This window comes from Amphiura filiformis, chromosome 12, assembly GCF_039555335.1.
Source record: "Amphiura filiformis chromosome 12, Afil_fr2py, whole genome shotgun sequence".
In the NCBI taxonomy this organism is placed as follows: Eukaryota; Metazoa; Echinodermata; class Ophiuroidea; order Amphilepidida; family Amphiuridae; genus Amphiura; species Amphiura filiformis.
Window position 1 is genome coordinate 37,007,876 of NC_092639.1, and position 20,736 is coordinate 37,028,611.

Here is a 20,736-nt window from a genome sequence, read left to right on the forward strand (position 1 = left end):
TGAAATGAGTGAATAACAAATATAAAATGTCCTTGATACTGTCCAAATTTAAGGTTTCTTTAAAAAAAGTGATTGGGGAAAAAAAAACCTGACCCAAGATTTCTGATTTTTTGGGTCTGTCTCTGAGGGCAACCAAACATTATTTTTTAGCCTTATTTTGAATTCACAGATTTCATGTCTGCATTGACAGATTTATACAACAAAATCAAAAGAATTCCGTTTCCTACCTAGATTATTCAACACTTTGTCTCTCTCATTTTCAGTCTCCTTGATTTTGCTATGCAGAGATGAAAGCTTCTCTTCGTATTGTGCCTTCATTGTGTGAAGTCGCGTTGTGTCATCTCCAACTCCTCTATCAGACGCTGTTTGATGGTGATCTCGCAGGCAATATCAGCTAAGTTCTCTTGTAACTGATGTTGTTCTGAAATATGGAGAGGAGATATTGATTTTAAAACTAAGAACCGTCAATATATCGATAATGATCAATAAATCGACTATCCAATAATATTGATATCGCCAATATCACTTTCTGAAGAAAATCAATATATCCAAATTGCCGATAATGAAAAAAAGGGATCAAAAATCGGTCGTATGAAGCCTGGGGTATGCAGTGTGTTCGCCGCCGCTATTACACCAGAACACATACATTTTGAAATGTCAAAACCTCTAGACTCAATAAATGTTGCTTTAATTTATAACAGTTTAAAGTTCATATTCCATATTCTAACTTTTGAAGTTTTTAGTGATTTGGACTTTCAGATCACAAAAATTGGGCGGAAAATTGAGGCATTGATTTTTATCGATATTGAGTGGCCGATATATCGATTTTTAAAAATCCTGACATCGAGGGTCCATATTTAAAATCACACTATACACATTTCATCACCTGGTAAGTATATGACACATGAAAACTATATTTCTTTATAACCAAAACTGGGAATCTTGGATAGAATGTCACATGAGCTTTGAACAGAAGACCTATATAATCTGGACTTTGACAGCTGACTCATTAGCTCAATTGATGAAAGCATTAGACTAATAAGTAATTCAACCTTTGCACAGATCGGCAATCTTACTACCAAAACGAGATTCTCCCTGAAAATGATGTGCAAAATGTGCATTTTTGTTTCTCGCGCATTCCTAGCAACACGGCAGAATGCTTTTTGCAACATGTATGCGGTAATTAAAGCATGCGTTTGATAGGCATACGCGCACACAGCAAAGACTTTGTAGGTAGAACCTCGTTTTGAGATGACCCTGCGATCGGCGAATAGGTCCAAAGAATATCAGAAGAACATTGAACAGAAGACCCTGTGTCTCTTCCCCAACTGACTTATTACCTCAGTATTTCTCTATGGAGATTATCCGACTTACCTTCCTCATCTAATTCCGAGTCGCTATCGCTATCATCATCTCCCATTTCTTCATCCGCATCCTCTGTATCTCCTTCTTCATTTTCCTCCTCCTCCACCTCATTCTCTTCCACTCCTTCCACTGGCTCTTCAATTGTCAGCGCCTCCAGAGATGGTTCACCTGATTCGTCGTCTACTTCTTCATTCTCTTTATCGGAACTTCCACTGTGAAGGTAAGAATACACAAAATTGTTAAGGTAATGAAATGCTTGGGGTTAGTTTTAAAGCCATAATGTGTGATTTACTAGCGACGCCCTCAATTTTACTCAGATTTCTACTCATTGAGATCAATTAATACTATTGATCTCACCTCGGGCCCATAGTTTTAACCAGAACCTCTCATGGCAGTATATATTTGTATAATAACGGGCTATTCCATTTGAAAATGACACCCTTCTTGAGGGAGACTTGGAGGAATTCCACCTAAAGTCAACAATTTCAGCCATTCAGACACAACAGTTTTCATCCAAAAAAGTGGAAAATATGTGGCCAATATTAAAGCCATATTTAATAAAAATAAAATAGTAATAATACTCTAAATTAAAAATAGACAAGCCTGCGCTTAGTTTGTCTCATGTGGGAATGACAAAAATACATCTATTTGGAAATTGTCACACTTATGCAATATATAAAGGATATTAAAGTATAAAGTGAAATTCAAAAAAAGACCACAATTCAAAATATTGTATACAAGACAAGAAGATTGTGTAAATCACTATTGTGTAAATCAACTGTATCTTTAAATAAACACTGTTCAATTGTACATGTCTTATGCACAGGCACACCCCAACACACACCTCGATCACAAACACACAGTAAACACTAACTTTCAGACTTTGCACAAACAGCATTATTTTCTACACTTTTGATGTAGCATAGATATATAATATTATGTTATTTGTTAAATTTCCACACTTCCCGCATGTTAAGGAGCCTTATAATGAAGATTAGCTACTAACACATTGTGTTTCATATTATTTTCTTAAAAAATATAATTCTGAGTAAATATATGTGTTGGATTAAATACCTACTTAAGCTTTGGGCAGTTTCATGATTAGACCCTGTGGCAGCACCAGGGTGGATTTTGCCCCCCTCTTCCTCCCTGCTAAAATCTTCTTGCCTGGTGCTGCCACAGGTCATATACCAGTCATACAAGTGACCAGGGTTCGATTTACTTTGAAAAATTTGTGTAGCAATTTTTAGCGAAAACCTTATTTAGGCGATGTTCTTATAATATTAGCATATGTTTACATTGTAAAAAATTGCTATACAAGCTGAAATTTGTGTAGCAGGTTGTCCAAAATGGGAAGCATTTTGCTCCATGACACAAGTTAAATCGAACCCTACATACAACTTTGGTGCCCAGCAGTGAAATGTCTTGTGTTATTTGCCCCTGCAAGTAGAGACTGATTAATTATATAGCCGTTGAAGTTGAGGTATGGAGCAAATATTTGCCTAATCTTATATGTTTAGTCTAACTGCTGCCAACCTAAATTACAACCAATTGATGAATATCTTTGTCTTTTTTTACTGGTAGAAATATGAAAGAACATAATATGATAGTTCCCATTTTCAAAAACTGAAATTATTCATGTCTTACTTCCAAAATGATGACATGACACCTGCAATAGTGTCAATACTGCAGTTTGTTTGTTGTTTTTGACATAAGCAGTTGTGACCTACTTCATAAAATTTTGCCTTTTTTGACCAATTTTGCAGGAAAAATCCTTCTTTCCTGATTCAGAAACTACAGCCCCAATTTGCATCTACCCTCCATGCTTGGGCCAGCTTTCAGCAGCTTCATACCTCAACTCAACTGGTGCATTTCATATAACTTGATGATACATTTAGATATCTGTTAAGGGTTCGATACCCACCTTTGCACAGTACTTTTTGTGGGAGCTGAGAGCACATCAGACACACCAAATTGTATTCTGAATACTAATGATATCAAATATTTTTGATTTTTTTTTTTGAATTTGTGATATAATACAAATTTTATGGCAAATTATTGAAAATTGATATTTTTGACATTTCCTTAAGTTAAAGTAAACTTTATAAATCTAATGATATGTACTTAAAGTGTATGTAGCTGGGATGACCATCAATTGGAAATTTTTGGTCTTTTATGAAATCTTCAATAGGAAAGGTCAAAATTTTCAATTGATATCATTTGATTTACAAAGTTTACTTCCAGGACTGTTAAATGTCAAAAATATCAAATTTTAATAATTTGCCATAAAACTTGTATTATATCGCCAATTTCAACAAATAAAAATTATTTGATATCAGACGGACATTCCTTGTATTCAGAATGCAATTTGGTGTGTCTGATGTGCTCTCTGGCCCCACAAAAATACTGTGCAAATGTCACTATCCGAGCCCTTAAACAACACACATTAATATTAGTCAACAGAACTAGTAATAAACTATTTGTATATTATGGTCAAATAATCCAAAGAAAGAGAATTAATTAATTGCAAATAATTCTGGAAATGGAAGAAGAAAGGGGTTAAGCTAGCTGAGGTTAGAGACCAACTACAGCTACAGCTGGCAAATACACTACGTATATTTGGGGCACAAAAATGTATCTTATGTTGTGACTAGTTATTTTCTATTTTGAATAACATATTTTTTGGGAAAATTATATTCCAATGTAATTCATTCAGAAAGACATTTTGAAATGTCAATTTTAGATCTAATATCCAGAATTCAGAGAGCAACTTTCCAGATTTCAGCAAGGCCAAAAACAATAACGGTTTATTTGCCCTTTCAGCTCAACATTTTATTTGGGTCGGTAGGTCGATTCTTTTCTTCTTTTCTTTAAGATCCCACAGAATGCTAAGATGCCACTGGCATTGGGAAAATTATTTAAACTTTTATTCTGATACTTTATAGCAAAGCTTGGTGAAACATATGTTGCAGAATAAAACATATTAAAAATTCACTTGGGAGCATTTAATGTTTTAAAATATATCCCAGTATGGAATTCCTGGTTTACCTCCAACTGCCATTTATCCCGTGTATGGAGGTGGATCAGAGTTTGTTATAAAGCATTCATTGACGTCTACAGATGAATATATTGGGTCAACACCTTTTAAGATCTAAATTTCACCAATATTTAGTGCTGGGCACTCCACCAAAATGATTAAAAGCTACATTTCCACTTCGAAAAAAATAAGACCGTGATTTTTTGCGTCGATCAGGAAAGGGCAATCAAACTTTTTTTAGGCCTTAACTCTGATCAAACCATCACAAGAAATACACATAAGATACATTTCCAGCCATGAAGTGACCTTGTGACCTTTTCTATACCTACCTAAGTCTATACTTTGTAACACGATGGGGTACTCTCTTACCAGAAGAAGTGCTAATTAATATTCACAAGAAAACAACTTCACTATGGTAACATAACAAAACTTACTACAATTCACACAACAAAATGTAAAATAGAATATGGTTGACAATAAACTTCACAGCTTTTGATTTGGAGATGACAACTAATAAAATGCTATTAAAGACAAGCACAGATATAACAAGTGGAATAATATTATGTGAAATCCAAGGAATTCAATATTGAAAATAATTTAAATTAAGACTTCAACCCTATTTATTTCGTTTACCAGGAGTGTTTTGGAGGAACTTCATCGTCATCAGCCAATGTGGTTAGCACTGTTGCTTATTTTGGAAACGGCTACAAACCAACCTGATCAGATGACGTCACATTAGGTGTCGTCACCGAAGTTGGAAAATTCCAATCCCTGGTCTTTCTGTGTTTGAACAGGTTGTCCCACACAGGTATCTAGTTCCAATCCCGTGTCTCCCAAGGAGAGTCCTGGAAGCCATCCAGATCAAGATTGATGGGAATTAGATCTTGTGTGGGACAACCTGATAAAACCAAGCAAGACTAGGGATAAGAATATTTCAAGAAACATCAGAGTTTACAACATTGGCTGATGATGAGGAAGTTTCTTGAAAGTGCTCACAGTAAGTGAAATAAACAAGTAATGTTGAATGAATTCTAATTTTAAATTATTCTCATTTAATTACCACTACATATGAATCTGCAATTCTATATAAAATCAATATTGACTAAATAACAGGATATTTCTCTTTAAGAATGGGAATAACACCTACAAATAATAGGGAATAACATCTACAAAGAATAGGATATAACACCTACAAAGAATAGGATATAACACCTACAAAGAATAGGATATAACACCTACAAAGAATAGGGAATAACACCTACAAAGAGGATGCTCTGAAAAAACAGTCTCATAGGGCTATTCCAGTTGAAATCCATGTGCCCCTATAGAAGACATTGCCTTAATCTTCCACACAGGGAGAGAGAATTGCAAATGGGGTTACCTGATTGGGTGACTCAATTTGAAACCTACATTGTTTGGGGGTGAACGCTATGACTTCCATAGGGGTGTATAATGGATTTTAACTGGAATAGTCCATACCCACAATATACCATTTTTTCCCTGGCCCTATTAAAATGGGTTCAATTTTCATAAGCAATAGACTTGTTAACATGGTTCTTGCTAAGCTCTAGCTTATCTATGACTTAGCTAAACTTGAGAATAACCTTTGATTAGTGAGTGTGTCAATTGCCTAGTTTAACATTGTCCAGATTTAAGCCAAAGATAAAAGCCTAAGGTATCCCAAGTGTCTCTGAAATCAAAACAAGCCCCAAAGTGAAACTTGACAGGTGGGGAGTGCGGATCACATTCATTAAGCAGCTGTACATCAAGTACGTATGACTAGTGCCAATACTGACTAAAGATATGGTCATGCAGAAAAATAAGCTAATGAATTTAAATTGATGTTAAAGAACAAAATATATTTTTATAAAGGTTTCCATCTCTTTTTTTTAGTATGAAAATATTGTAAACAAATAATCAGAATAATAAAAATTCATGCATTTTGAACAAATGAAATCTGTTCTATTGGTGCAAATGAAATCAAAGTGATTTAATAATAGGCAGGTTTCTAATGGTAAAGTGGACTATCTAGAGACTATATCCACTAATGCAATGCAATATTTTGATTGGTATGGATGTGGAGCAATAGAGGTAAGATTGAATCGATAATTAACTTGGATTCAACTTACGGTTTAGATTTGCTAACGCTTCTAGAACGCTCAAAGAGATCAGAGACATTCCATATTATATTCTCCTTCTTACATTTAATAATATTCAACAATTTGTCATAGATTCAATATAGAAACCATATGATAAGAGTTTGGCAGGCAATATTGTTTACGATCATCGATTTATGCCAATCGGGAGTACCTACAATCCTCAAAGAGATTAGACCCAAAGAGTACCGACTCAGAAAGAGTACCGACTCAGAAAGAGTACCGACTCAGAAAGAGTACTGACTCAGAAAGTGTACCGACTCAGAAAGAGTACCGACTCAGAAAGAGTACCGACTCAGAAAGAGTACAGACTCAGAAAGAGTACCGACTCAGAAAGAGTACTGACTCAGAAAGTGTACCGACTCAGAAAGAGTACTGACTCAGAAAGAGTACCGACTCAGAAAGAGTACCGACTCAGAAAGAGTACAGACTCAGAAAGAGTACTGACTCAGAAAGTGTACCGACTCAGAAAGTGTACCGACTCAGAAAGAGTACCGACTCAGAAAGAGTACCGACTCAGAAAGAGTACAGACTCAGAAAGAGTACCGACTCAGAAAGAGTACTGACTCAGAAAGTGTACCGACTCAGAAAGAGTACTGACTCGGAGAGAGTACCAACTCGGAAAGATTATAGACTCAGAAAGTGTACCGACTCGGAAAGAGTATCAACTCAGAAAGAGTACCGACTCAGAAAGAGTATCGACTCAGAAAGAATACCGACTCGGAATGAGTTGCGACTCAGAATTGCCCCATGCATAACCCTATGGTAAATCCACCATCTTTGTTTATGAGTCCAAAACAGTGAACCTCGGCAAAGGCTATAAATCAAATAACAATTTGCATCTTAAGCTTGGGTGTTATAATGTTTTACGCCCAGGGCAGTTTGTCAATTGAAGATTACCAGGCGTATGACAAAATAATCTGGAGATACATTATTTTGCCATCCATGAGTGCATGACATTCAAACATGGCAGAGTCGGTACTCTTTAGATCCAGTCTCTTTTACAATCCCAGATTGAGAAGGTATTTATATGAACCATCTCCTAAATATGATATTTCAAATATCATAAAACTCAAATTCTTTTTTTTCTTCAAAGTAAATGAGTTTTCAATAAAAATTGATTGATGAAAAGGTGCCTCTCCCCTCCTCGTTCCAAGACTTATCCCTAACTTATTCCATATTTGTTATTCCTTGAAATCAGAAAATTAAACTAAGTTTGCACAACATAAAATCAAAATGTAATTAAACTGAAATCAAGAAACAACTAGAAGATTTTAATATTAAAATCATATGAAACAATGACACAGATGACAGATGACATAAAACAAAACAATTGAAACAACTTTTTCATATCATAAAATAAATCTTGGAAAATAATAGAAAATTTGTCACTTTCAGTACCATCAGTGAACAATGAAGCACTAGTGATCTACCAATTAAATTCCATATGTGACACAATCTGATCCATGGAGGCCAAAGGCAGCAAATTTGAAATTGAGATAAAGGCAAAATTATGGAGTAAGAAACAATAAAATACATAAGAAAATAGAGAAAAAACTTCATAACTTTAGGACAAAGTATGCTCGACTTTTGGTGTTTTCAGTAAATGATATTCTAATTTGTATAATGTAATAATTAGAGTAACTCAATTGGTCAAAAATGCCTCCTTTGGCCTCCATGGACCAGATCGTGTCACATATGTAGTTTCTTCAACATAAAGCTGTGGAATAAATAGTTTGGTTTAGGTTGCATGTCGCTCAAGAATAGTAGGGTCTTTCGTTCACAAAAATATTTGATTTCAGTGATTAATTTTGCTTGATTAAACAATGCATCGCAAAAGACAACTATGAAAACACCTGTTACTTCCGGGAAAACGGCAACCAACAGTTGATCCATGAACGATGTGGAAATTGCTTTCGCTGCAAAATTCCAGTTTTATGACCTGAAAATTTGGATTTTTTTTTTGGAATATCTGAACTAATAAATAGAATCTTTACTATAAATTTGCGCATTATCAGCATTTTCTTTTTGCTCCAAGAGGCCATAAACAATTTTTGGGTCGGGGGTCCTGAGCTATGGTTGGTCAGAAACCCTAACCAAACAATTATTTTTCCATAGCCTAAGTGAGAAACTGTTTTATTATTTTCAAGATATATTTTAGGATATGTTTGATGATTACACAAGAATACACAGCAAACAAATCAACACAACAAGTAATACCAAATCTTTGTGCTCACCTTGTCGTTCTAGATCTCGGCTTCTCTCCGGCACACTCTGCCACTCGTAATTTCTCCTGATCATGTTCTATCTGTTTCTTGGCTTCTGCTAAGACGGATGCTACCCGTGTGTCATCTGGAGTATCTATTTCAAACCTGTTAGAAAAGATTTCGAATAGTGAATCATATAGTCACATACAGAAATAAACGATCATGTTGAACTACTTTTTATTCAGGTCAGGCCTCCGACACTCCAATCGTCAGATGGCGGACAACATAAAATAGTGCCACACATTTAGGCCATCGTGCTGTCGCATTTTTGTACCATCAACCTAGTTTCTTTCAAAGCTGGTTTTTGCATCATTACGATTGAGCCACGTGGAGGATAGGCCCAAGACTAGGTTGATGATACAAAATGTGACAACACAATGGGCCATATTTGTGGCACTGTTCTGATTCTAGCCAATCAAATAATGTCTCTGTGTAACCATTAGTACTTGCATAGACAAATCCAACAAGCCAAGTGATGGTCAGAATTCATTCGTCCATTACTGGGTCCCCGCCACACCAAACTGGTGCTGTGTCTGCCCAATTGGATGGAATAAAGCTGCTTAAGCATCGATGTTATATTGCATTGTGTTGTAAATTTTCATCATTCTATTGTCTACTTATAACACGGGTGATGGAATGCAGTTTAAAATCCCCGCCAAGGCCGAATCATTTCACATTTTAGGTGAGATGGAATTGACGGGGACCCAGCTATGGCTGCCATTGAGGTGAAGGAATGTGTGAAATTGGATTCGTCTATAGTCATAGATATCTCCTATGTACAGGAGTACCATCCATTTTACAATGTATGTCCTCGAATATTCTATGTGCATTTAGTACAGAGTGTCGTTTCTCATTATTCTAATATCTCTGTTCAGGTGCACTGTCTGAAAACTTGTACCATCAAGCACTCATGCACCAGATCCTAGCGCCTTATCAATTGAGCTATAATTAAAGACAGAGATAAAAAGAATTTATCGCGTCTGATGTCACTGTCAATTACGATTCTTGATTGGTTTACACAGGTTAATCAACGCGTAAAAGGAAGACCGATCTATCTGGTGCTGATCGGAGAAAAGGAATAGCAGCAAATGGCGAAAAAGTCCGTACTTTTACAAGGCAAAAAGCAGCTTTTCTAGGCATTGTGGACATGGTGCCTTCACCAAAGAAAGTTTCCTACTCTAAAGACCTAACTTTTGAGATGGTTTGCATGTCGAAAGGTGCAAAATTAACAATAAGGCGCCCGGTTATAAATCCGCGTTCAGCAAGTCATCATCACGACACTTGTAAACAAACCGTGCTCGAGTTTGATTGACAGATGACGTCAGACGCGATAAATTCTCTTTATCTTTGTCTTTCATTATAACTGGACTGATATACAAATACAAAATGGAGTTACTCAAGCTGGGATACTACCGGAATCCTCTCTTGGTTGTGTCTACTTGTCTTACCCATGTACATCTGGCGTAGACCTTCCTAGATGTGGAATGCTTGGACTAAGACCGTGACTTAGATTCATGGAATTCCTTGAGTGCGTCAATTTTAGAGGTGATTCGGTGGTCTTTCGTCGCAACATTGCTCCTAGAGACTCGCTTTCCACTAGTTTAGCCCTGAGAGTCAAAAAAATAAATGGAACAGATTAAAATAACAAATTTATTTCAGATTATGTCAATATATAGCACTACAACAGCATCACAATTTGTTTGTGCAATTTGGAGAAAAACTAGATTAATACGTAACACAATGCAATTTCCATTTTTATGAAAAATTGGGCATGTGGTGATTTGATTTTATCCAAAAGTTGACAACCAACATCTATTTTAATGTTTATAAAGCTAAGAATATCCACTTTTCTTATTGAAGTTGCAGAAAAATATATCATTGCAAATGAAAGATAACTATTATAGTTATGCAACACCTAATATCTTCTACTTATTCATTTTGACCCGATGTATACTGTATTATTTAATTAATAGCATTCTTTCACAATCTTGGCCAATTTTAGTTTAGCTTGAAAACAGAATGAACAAGGAAGTGGGATTCTGATTGGCTAATTGAATCATGTCATGAAGTATTTTATGCGATGATCAGGACAATTGTGTCACCCAATGCTTTATCATTATCAAAACTATTTCTCCCATTTTCCACATTAAACTAAATAGACACAAGTTAGGGGGCATGGTGGCGCACTGGTACAGGCTCTGCCTTGCTATCAGAGGATTACGAGTTTAAGCCCTGACGGTTCCATTGTGCTGTGCATTTGAGCAAGACACTTTACCTCACTTGCCTCTCTCTACCCAGGGGTGAAATGTGGAGCTGTTATGAATATTGTTCATTGAACACCGACTCAAAGGTATGAGTATGCATCGGACATTGTATGGCAGCTGACATATTCTAATGACAGCGGAATAAATGTAAAGTGTTTTGATACACGTAAAAAGCGCTGTATAAATGGCAACATTTTTTTAAACACTTTTATTGGTAACTTTTAACCACTATCAAGACCTTGCTAACATCCCCTTTCAGTGGACTTTTCTATCTATCTCAACTTCTCAGCTTGTGTAGTCATAACATATGAGTCATAGCCTATGGGTTGTTAATGTGTTGTTGGCACCCAATGGACTCAGTAAGAGAGGAAACCAGAAGGAGCCAGAGGGGGAAATTGAATCATGATCCTCTATGAACACTACACACTGCTGCACACTTTATAACAGTTACAGTACTTGTGTAGAATACTTAGCCAATATAGTGGGGTAAATTTGTACTTTTGAACACTTTCATATTTTATTGTTTGTGTGTGAAGGTGTATGTGTGTTTGTGAGAGTATGGGGGTGGGGACTGTTGCAGGCATGAAAATTGGTCATGGAAAAAACATTGAAAACCATGTTTTTTACCATTTTCTGTGAATCTGATTCAGAAATAGGCTGAAAAACACTGAAAACAATAACAAAAATGCTGAAATCAGCTAAAACGCTGAAAATTGTCATGCCCTCTGTTGGTGGGCAAACCAAATACTGCTTGAGAGATTTATTTACAGACTCTTACTTTGTAAATAAAACAGTATAAAAAAAATACATGTTTTAAATTTCTTGGTTTTGCAAGAATCATATTAATCCTCCAGTTACTAAGGTATTTTTTATAAATAATTCTGATTTTCTTAAATTAACATTGTATAGCCCTAGCTGATACTCCTCTTTCAATTCAAACCAAAATAAGTACGATGTAGCAAATATTAAGTCATTATGGCATCAAGCGATTATATTGATAAATTATATTGATATATTAATAGCGCATGTTTTCCGTGAATATACCGCGACTCCATTTCACCTAATAACTAATATTACTGTATTCGTTCCAATAAGCGCCCATGCCCCAATAAGCACCCACCCAGTGTATTTTCAATTTGCTAAAGGGTACCATATACTACCATTAATGTTGAAGTGACATATATACGTCGATACAGTGAAATAGCTGGAGGACTACAAGTCCTGTGTAAATTTGCAATACATTTTCTGCATCAGAAAAGCTACCAGAACATCTCGGGACCCTTTTATAACGTATCATGTGCATTCGTCTCTAATAAACGCCCCTTACGAAATAAAAATAGGCAATCCAGGTAAAAAATAAGCACCCACCCAAACTGGGCACATATTGGAATGAATATGGTACTTCAAATACCTACCTGAGATCTTCTATCTCTTTGATGTATGCTTCTACCATTGACATCATAGCAGAGTCATCATCATCCCCATCACCTAGAGGGAAAAAATACATCAAGTATGAAAGAATATCCTTCCAGAATGTCATTATAAGTTGACTAATCTATAGACATGCCACCAGGGTTGTACAAGGGGTAAAGAAAGCTTTCTTGGTGGGGGGGGGGGGGGCGGGGCAAAAGATACATTTTTGGGAAAAGACGAAAACATTTCCCGGTTGCCTTATTTTGACCCGGTATTATCGGTGGGATATCTACATATACATTTTTTTAGAGAGAATGTGTACATGTTAAGGGGGTACTACACCCCTCGATAAATTTGTGTCTATTTTTGCATTTTTCTCAAAAACTAATAACACACTGGAAACAAAAGTTATGTATATTATAGGGGCAAGGTATCCAGTTACTACAATGGGGCAAGGAATCCAGTTACTACAATGGATAGTATATATGATAGGAAATGAGGTACATCCTACCGGTACCTCATTTCTTATCATAAATAACGAACCGCTTGTCTTGAGTCACTGAAATTTCAGTGTAATAATTGGATTCCTTGCCCCAATAACTTTTGTTACCAGTGTGTTATTATTTTTTGAGAAAAATGCAAAAATAGTCACAAATTTACCACAGGGGTGTAGTACCCCCTTAAGTCTTTGGTCTTCCAAAAAAGGCTTTATTAGGACAATGAATGCACGTAGATGCACACATTTTGTATTTTACATAATTTTTGCCCATGATCAGGATGAAACATATGATTTATCGGATCAATGATCAATCATGGCCGAAAATAAATAAACTGGCCAAAAATAAATAAAATCAGGCAAAATAAGATATAATAAAATATGCTTGTTATCACTGTTGTAGATATTCAAAGCCTTGTTGCAACTCATCCCAGTTTATAGTCCGTCTCAAGTTGAAAGTAATGCCATGTGGGATTTCGCAGCAGTAATTGCCGATGCACTCGCGCTAACCTAATCCTACGCTGGCAACGAAACCATGTAAATGCACCGAATCAAATCTGCCACTGCAAAATCCAACAAGGCAAATTTTAGATGAGACACACTGTAGCTATAGACCATCATACCTTGTTTTAATCCTAAAAAGCTGCTCTTTGCTTTTTCTGCAACTAAGACTGCTATCCGTGCCGTCTGCGAGTCGATAGTCTCCTGCATAGCTTTACATCTCTGCCTCAAGTTGTCACATTCTCTCTGTAGCATGGTGTTCTCATGGAAGAGATCATTTATTTCTTCTACTCCCTCCTCGTTGACCATTCTTTTACCCTGCAACATTTAATTATCAAAAGTTTTGCTTATTACAGATAGAACATCTGTGAGAGCGTGGTCTAATGGTTAGGGTACTTGCCTTTAGTGCATGAGGACCCGGGTTCAATTCCCGGGGGTGGAGATTTGCTGGGATATTGACTTGGAAAAAAATGTCTGAAATTAATTGGCAACATCTGTAGATTAAATTCAGACATCCGCTCTCCCCATGATTCATTTAGAATTGGGTAAATGAATCATGAAAGTACTCCGTCCTTCGGAGGGGACGTTAAGCCGTCGGTCCCGTGTACAGAGAGCTATACCTGTACATGTATCTCGTAGCCCGTTTCGAAAAGAGTAGGGTGTTAACCCCTGACTGTTCCCAACTCGTCCCGGTGCTCAAATGGACCCCAATAGAAATAAGCTTCAATAGAGTCTTTCTTGGGTTATCCAGGGTTGTCAAAACCCGAACAAATCAAATAAATAAAAACAAAAAATAAAAAAGAACATACACAAGTAACAGAGGTTGTGCATTTGACGTATCATACAGTAAATATGGCGGACTACTCAAATGCATTCAACAAAAGCATGATTGCAATCTACCGCAACAGTTCGTCTCACACACATAAACAAATGCACTACGATCAAATATGTTGATGACAACATTTGATTGAATGGACTGCACTGCGCCATGATTAGGGGGAAGGACACCAGTTCAAATCCTTTGTTTGGAACCAATCAATAAAAGCATGCAGGGCCTCTATATACCAACTCAATTAGGTATTTATCTAGTGCAGTAATTAACAGCCTCTACCAAATCAATTGACAAAAATATTATTTGAAAACCCAAGACAAACATAATGTTGAAACTCCACTTTAAGAAAAATCCACAAGGCTATTTACTTTGAAGTAAAAAAACATAAAATTGGTTTTTCTGGTATGCTCATGGTATGCTTGGGTATTTTCTGGTATGCTCAGGTATTTGAGAATTTGCAAGATATATGCAAACTAGGTCTTGATGGCTGCACAAACTATCTGATGTCACCCCTCAGCTCAGTTAAAACAGTATTTCTTAATGACAAGAGTTTTTAATGAAAATGAAATAGAAAAATCAGAATCATACCGTAAAACTCGATAGTTAGCATATGTGCTTACTATCGAACGCTTTTGAAAACATGAAATTGTACCAAAGTCCGGTGCTTTTACCAACTGAGCTAATGGGGTTGAGACACACATTTGCAGGTTTACTTGTTCGTATATAGCTATGTGTATTGATGATTTGCTCAAAACCCTTTACACTTTTGTGGATGGGCTTTTCAGATTTGCATGTTTTAAAAGTGCTTGATAGTAAGCACATATGTGACCATCCATCTCAAACCGCTCGTAAAGTCGGCAAATTGTATTTCGAGTTACACTGCAAAATATGCATAGAGGTTGTATTCATATGTCCCTAATATTTGTCCAACATGTTTCTCATTTTAGTCCAGTCAAACACCAATCTTTAATCCTATTATTGAAGAGGATAATAAGCTTATACTTATGTATAGCATTAGTAAAAAGCTTAAGTCTTTGTTTGCTTTGGCTAAATCCTGTTCAAGTGGTGGGTTAACCAAAAATTAACAATGAGGGGACATTCCTGTACCTCGTTCAGTTGGGGATGATTTGAAGTGACCGCCAATTATGACCATTTGATATTTAATACCAGCAATGTTGAAAAAAAGAAATAATGTAGTGCCAAAATAATGTACCATTTTACTGAAGGAGCAAAGTTTAACAAGTTATAACTCCGCTTCTGGGTATCGTTTGAAGTTAAATGATATATCATTGTAAAGCTTATGATATATATTTTCTAAGCATGGAAGAAAACTAATTTAACCAGGGGCCGACTTTACGAGCGTTTCGACCTGGACGGTCACATATGCTAACCATCGAGTTTTTATGGTATGTATTCCTTACCTGTTTATATTCAACCAATTCATCTTGTAATTTCTTGACTTCAGCTCTCAGTGCTGATAACTGCCTGCTTGTCTTATCCTGGTTAGCTACAATGGCATTCTTGATATTACGAGCTCTGTTGGCGTATCTCATTGTGTTCAATGTCTCCATGAAATCTCTGTCTGATGGACTGATGCAGGCTATCATAAGAGTTCGACTGTGTGGGAAAAATAACAAAATTAAATATCAATGAAATTTCATTTCTTTATTTCAGGGTTCGCAGGTTTTGCAGCACAGGCGGCGAGTGGCATGATGGTCGGAGAGAGCCGGCAAAACCGCTCGGCCGTATGGCATTTTCCATATACTCGGTTAGTTTTGTGGGGTTCATTATCGAACCCCAACGGTTTTAGCTTGTATTTATATCATTTATTAACATAGGCCTATTTGTTTGTGATATTTCAAGCGTTTTAAAATGTCAAAATAATTCCATTCAATTACACGGTTGACGATGGAAATTTACTGAATTTAGAGAATGCACGGCGCATACCACCTGTTGCAGCAGGTGGAAAAAACACGGTTTAACCGTGGTTTAACCGTGGTTTTAACCGCTTGGCAAAAACATTTTTTGCCAGTTTTTGCAGGCAAAAATGGCTGAAACTAAAAAAGTGATTTATCGTTCACTTTTTTCATCTCAAAATGAATTTTTAAGTTACAGAAATAATTTCCTGCGTGTAACAAGGCCAGATTTTGTAATAATTTAACATATATTAAGAAATTACAGGCACAAGTTTTCATTGCTCAAGTGCATTTAACAAAATGAAGCAAAATCAAATTCAAAACTTTTTCGTATATGTTGAATGATTCATTAAAAGTTGTGTGTTACTGTTAAATGGGCTTCTGTGTTACTTTTTAATATTTGACTGACTATATGTGAGTTTTTGTCATTTTTACCAGTTCAAACCAGGCAAAAACTGACCCCTGCTTTATTTTTTTTTCTTGAAAAACAATAGCCAACACTGCATAATTTGTCAATTGTACTTCACTTTTTCCATTGTCAAATCATATTTTTTCCTACGTGCCATTTCTTTGTGCAATCTCAGTTCTTTTAAGGATGTAAAAATATAATATTTTTGTGTATGTTTTTTTTTTTTCAATTTAAATGACCCCAATGGAATTAAGCAAGTTATTTTACAGCTTTTTGGGTAATCTTTGTATTATTTTGTAAGTTCTTTTTTTAAGTTGTATTAACATGTATTTTTGTGTCATATTATGCAATTTGGCTGATAATACGAAATGAAATGAAATGAAATGAAATGAAATGAAATGAAATGAAATGAAATGAAATGAAATGAAATGAAATGAAATGAAATGAAATGTGAGCTATAACAACTCATTGGTATTCATTTTCATATAAATGCATTTCCTAGTGCATGGGAACCATTACCATCCTATCCGATTGTTTTGTAAAGTGTCACATCTGTGATCTAAATAAAACACATCTGGGTCTGACCTATTTACACCATCAATTGGACCATGTTTCCTTCAAAGCTATCCTTTGCACTTTTAAGTGGAAAGAATAGCTTAAAAGGTGTGTGAGCAGATTGACAGCATGCTTTATCCTCAATAGCCTCACCCACCATAGTAGTTACCAGTTCTTGTTTGTTGGCAAATACCTGTGGGGTGTGTTTGTGTGTGTTAAAATCTTTGATAGGACCAAGGTAATAGTATAGCCAATGTTTTTAATTCACTAATTAGGATTTCCACTCATACCCAGTAGCTAATAAAAGTGTCAATGAGCCTTCCTCTTATTCACTATCACACATAGGAACCGCCGCAATGTACTTTTTTTTGGTTGCCAAAAAATAGAAGACTTAAACAATTTTAGGCTTAGCCTTGCCCAAGTCACATAATATTAATTTTGTTATAGAACACTGTTTAGGCATGAATACATGTTTCCTGTATGCTGTTTGGAAGTTTCCACTTTGTGGTTATTTTAATTCCAGAAAGTGGCATTTCCTATGCATAAAAACAATTTTGAAAATGAAATGTAAATTGCCAAGTGAGCCAAGATCCTTTCCAGAAAATGCAACTCAAATAATTAATACAGCTGCACACACAGACAAACAAAAGTTTGAAACCTGTCTTTTGCCTGTCCCTCACTGTCATCATTTAACGCCATGCATTCTACTGGTCATTAACCTTTACTGGGGTCAATCACTGATGACACTAAACATGAACTCCCTTCTATCCTTGTCTCATTTCCTTAATGCTTTGCATGCTAGCCATATGTTACAACATAAAAGTTTTGAGATATTTTCTCAAAATATCAAGTGCTATCTCAAGAACCCCTGAACCAATACTAGGCTTGTTTGTACTCATTTTAATGCATTTTTCATGCTGATTCCAAATATGGTTATGCAAATTTACAATTCTGAAATTTTTGATTTTTCAACAAAAAAAAAATTGAAATTTGCCGTCTGCAGTCGACACCGGAGTGAGTGGAGAGTGTTAACTACTTCAGTCCTGTGTCCCACAACAATAACACATGTCAGTGACTGGAGAAGTGATAATTAATAGCTACCAAAAATGTCGCCTGTACCTATATCTTAGCTAGTTCCTTTATACAAGGTTCATGGATGTGACAAATCTGACAAGTCTATTGTTGTAACTAATTATGCTACTGATATTTGTTAAGAAATGCATGAAAGTGTCAGAGCATTCTAAAGATAACACAAAGTTTGTCCTTCCCATTTTCCTGACTGACAAACATGATGATTAAGCATGGGCATTCGACAGGTCAATTTGCATTTCAACACCAATCAAAACAGTTTATCTTATGAAAAGGGCCCAAACACGACCCACATTTTGAAAATACAGCGACCTTTTTTATTCTGCATAAGAATCCCAATCTAGAGATTGTGTATTGTATTCTTTTTTTAAACCTGAATAGAAGAAACCTTTATTTGGTAATAAAAGGCCAAGCACTTAAATGCCCAACATCTCCTTTCTTCAATTCAAAATATCACTTAAAATATGGACCTTCTTCCCGAAATCTAGACCAATGAAAATGTGTGCCTGTAATTTCTTAAAGGAGTATTTCGTGATTCTAGCATCCTCTTTTTATGACATTTATCAGCAGATATCCACGAAAAAAGCTTATTCCCAAAATTTGAGTTGGTTCCGATTTTGCGTTTGCGAGTTATGCATGATTATGTATATACACTGCTCCATAGACAATGTGTTGCAATTTCGTTGTAGTATACCAGAACGAAATTCAAATTTCACAATATCTTTGCTAAACGAATTAATCTGCAAGAAATTTTTGGTACATAAACATTATTGTAGCCAGAGGTTTCCAATGGTATAAAAATCTCAACTTTTTTTGAAAAAAGTGTGGGGATGAGGCTGTGGATCACGAAATGCCCTTTTAATATATGTTAAATTATTTTTCACGTTCTGTTGTTTTGTTTCTTTTAATTTTTTGTTAGTTTTTACTTTATCGCCCCCCCCCCCTAGATGTTTGTATAAGATACATTCATCCAAACAGCATGTGTGTTTATTGATGTATCCAACCACTTGTTCGAATTTCACAACAGCATTCAAAATATTATCATAATAAACCTAACAGGATATCTCGCAATGATGTAGCCATCACAAGCTTCTCACCCATATTGTTTCCATTAACATAACAGCTGCAGATCACCTATACTTTGTTCAACTATAAAATGGCAAAAATTACCCAACTTACTCCCACATAAATTATAACCGCCCATCACGCTTTACACAGAGCACAACTAGCACAGGTGCTGCACAATTCCATATCATTCTACAACATAATGAGTCTTGCCCAATTACAATGTATTTTATTCAAAAAGTTATTCTCAGTATTCGGACCATTATCAGTTTCATACATGTGTGCACATAGTACAGTCTCACAATCATGTTTACTTGTTATTGTTCTTTTCCGTTTTGGTTTGATTTTTTTTAATTTGCAGGCATTATTAGACACAATCTGAGTCTTCAAGCCTAAAACAGATAATTTTATGGTTTCTATCATTATACCATAAAGATTCGCCTAATGGCACACATGGGCTACTTTGCATCAGGGTAAATTTCATGTACAAATAGAGAGTTCCCTTCTCTGACAATCCCAACAAAAATTAAAGGGTCTGTGTCCTTATTTGCTGTTGGGATGTTTATGAGAGGGCACTTTTAGTTGTGCCTAAAATCAAGGGAGCTTGTAGCGGCATTAGGTAATACAGTATACACATTGGACTGATTTAATGGGACATCCCATAAAACCTATGGGCTTAAAGTTGTCAAAGCAACATGTTTTAAGCAGAAATCTTACCACTCAAAGCAAGTGCCGTGTTTGGTTTGTTTGTTTTTTTTTTTTTTTTATTTATTTGTGGGTTTCCCCGAGGCATGTTCAACTGAAAATGTTATTTTTGTCTAAAAATCTGATGTAGTAACTAGAACAGAGCATAGTTTCTCCTATATATTTGAAATTTGACCCACTGACATCTAGTATTGTTGATAGTGCATTCATGTATAACAACCAGTGACGAGCATGATTTGTTAGCCATGGGCATGAGCACGGACGATAGAACAATCCACCATCATATGCAAGAATTCTCATTACATACAATTTACTAAGTATGTGGGTTTTGCTTGTTGGGGCAACATCAGTATCTCTTAATCTATGGCCTTGATTCTCCTGAAAACAAAGAGTAGGACCAGCACACATTAAGAGCACAAGACAGTGATCTTATAGACTTTGACTCACCTATTTCCACCTAAGGAATCTTGTAGTAGTCTTGTTAGTTTGGAGTCCCTGTAAGGCACATGAGCTGACTTCTTGGCTGGATCACCTAGGGCACTAATTACATTACCAAGTGCCAACTATAATCAGTCATAGAAGAGAAAACAATGGAAAGAAATCAGTTATTATAAAAATATGAAAAAATTATAAGTCAATTCACCTTTTTGGTAAGCCTTTGCATTT

General features: G+C 35.8%; 1 protein-coding gene across 1 annotated transcript in view; it reads right to left on the reverse strand.

Moving 5' to 3' along the window:
- Window positions 1-20,736, reverse strand: part of LOC140166145 (kinesin-like protein KIF21A) — a 126,980-nt gene that overhangs the window by 52,884 nt on the left and 53,360 nt on the right. The window contains 10 exon segments of the mRNA XM_072189535.1: window positions 228-332; window positions 335-421; window positions 1,375-1,577; window positions 4,732-4,782; window positions 8,796-8,930; window positions 10,274-10,432; window positions 12,505-12,577; window positions 13,622-13,817; window positions 15,753-15,948; window positions 20,518-20,633. Of these exon segments, the coding sequence (XP_072045636.1) occupies window positions 228-332; window positions 335-421; window positions 1,375-1,577; window positions 4,732-4,782; window positions 8,796-8,930; window positions 10,274-10,432; window positions 12,505-12,577; window positions 13,622-13,817; window positions 15,753-15,948; window positions 20,518-20,633 (1,321 nt within the window).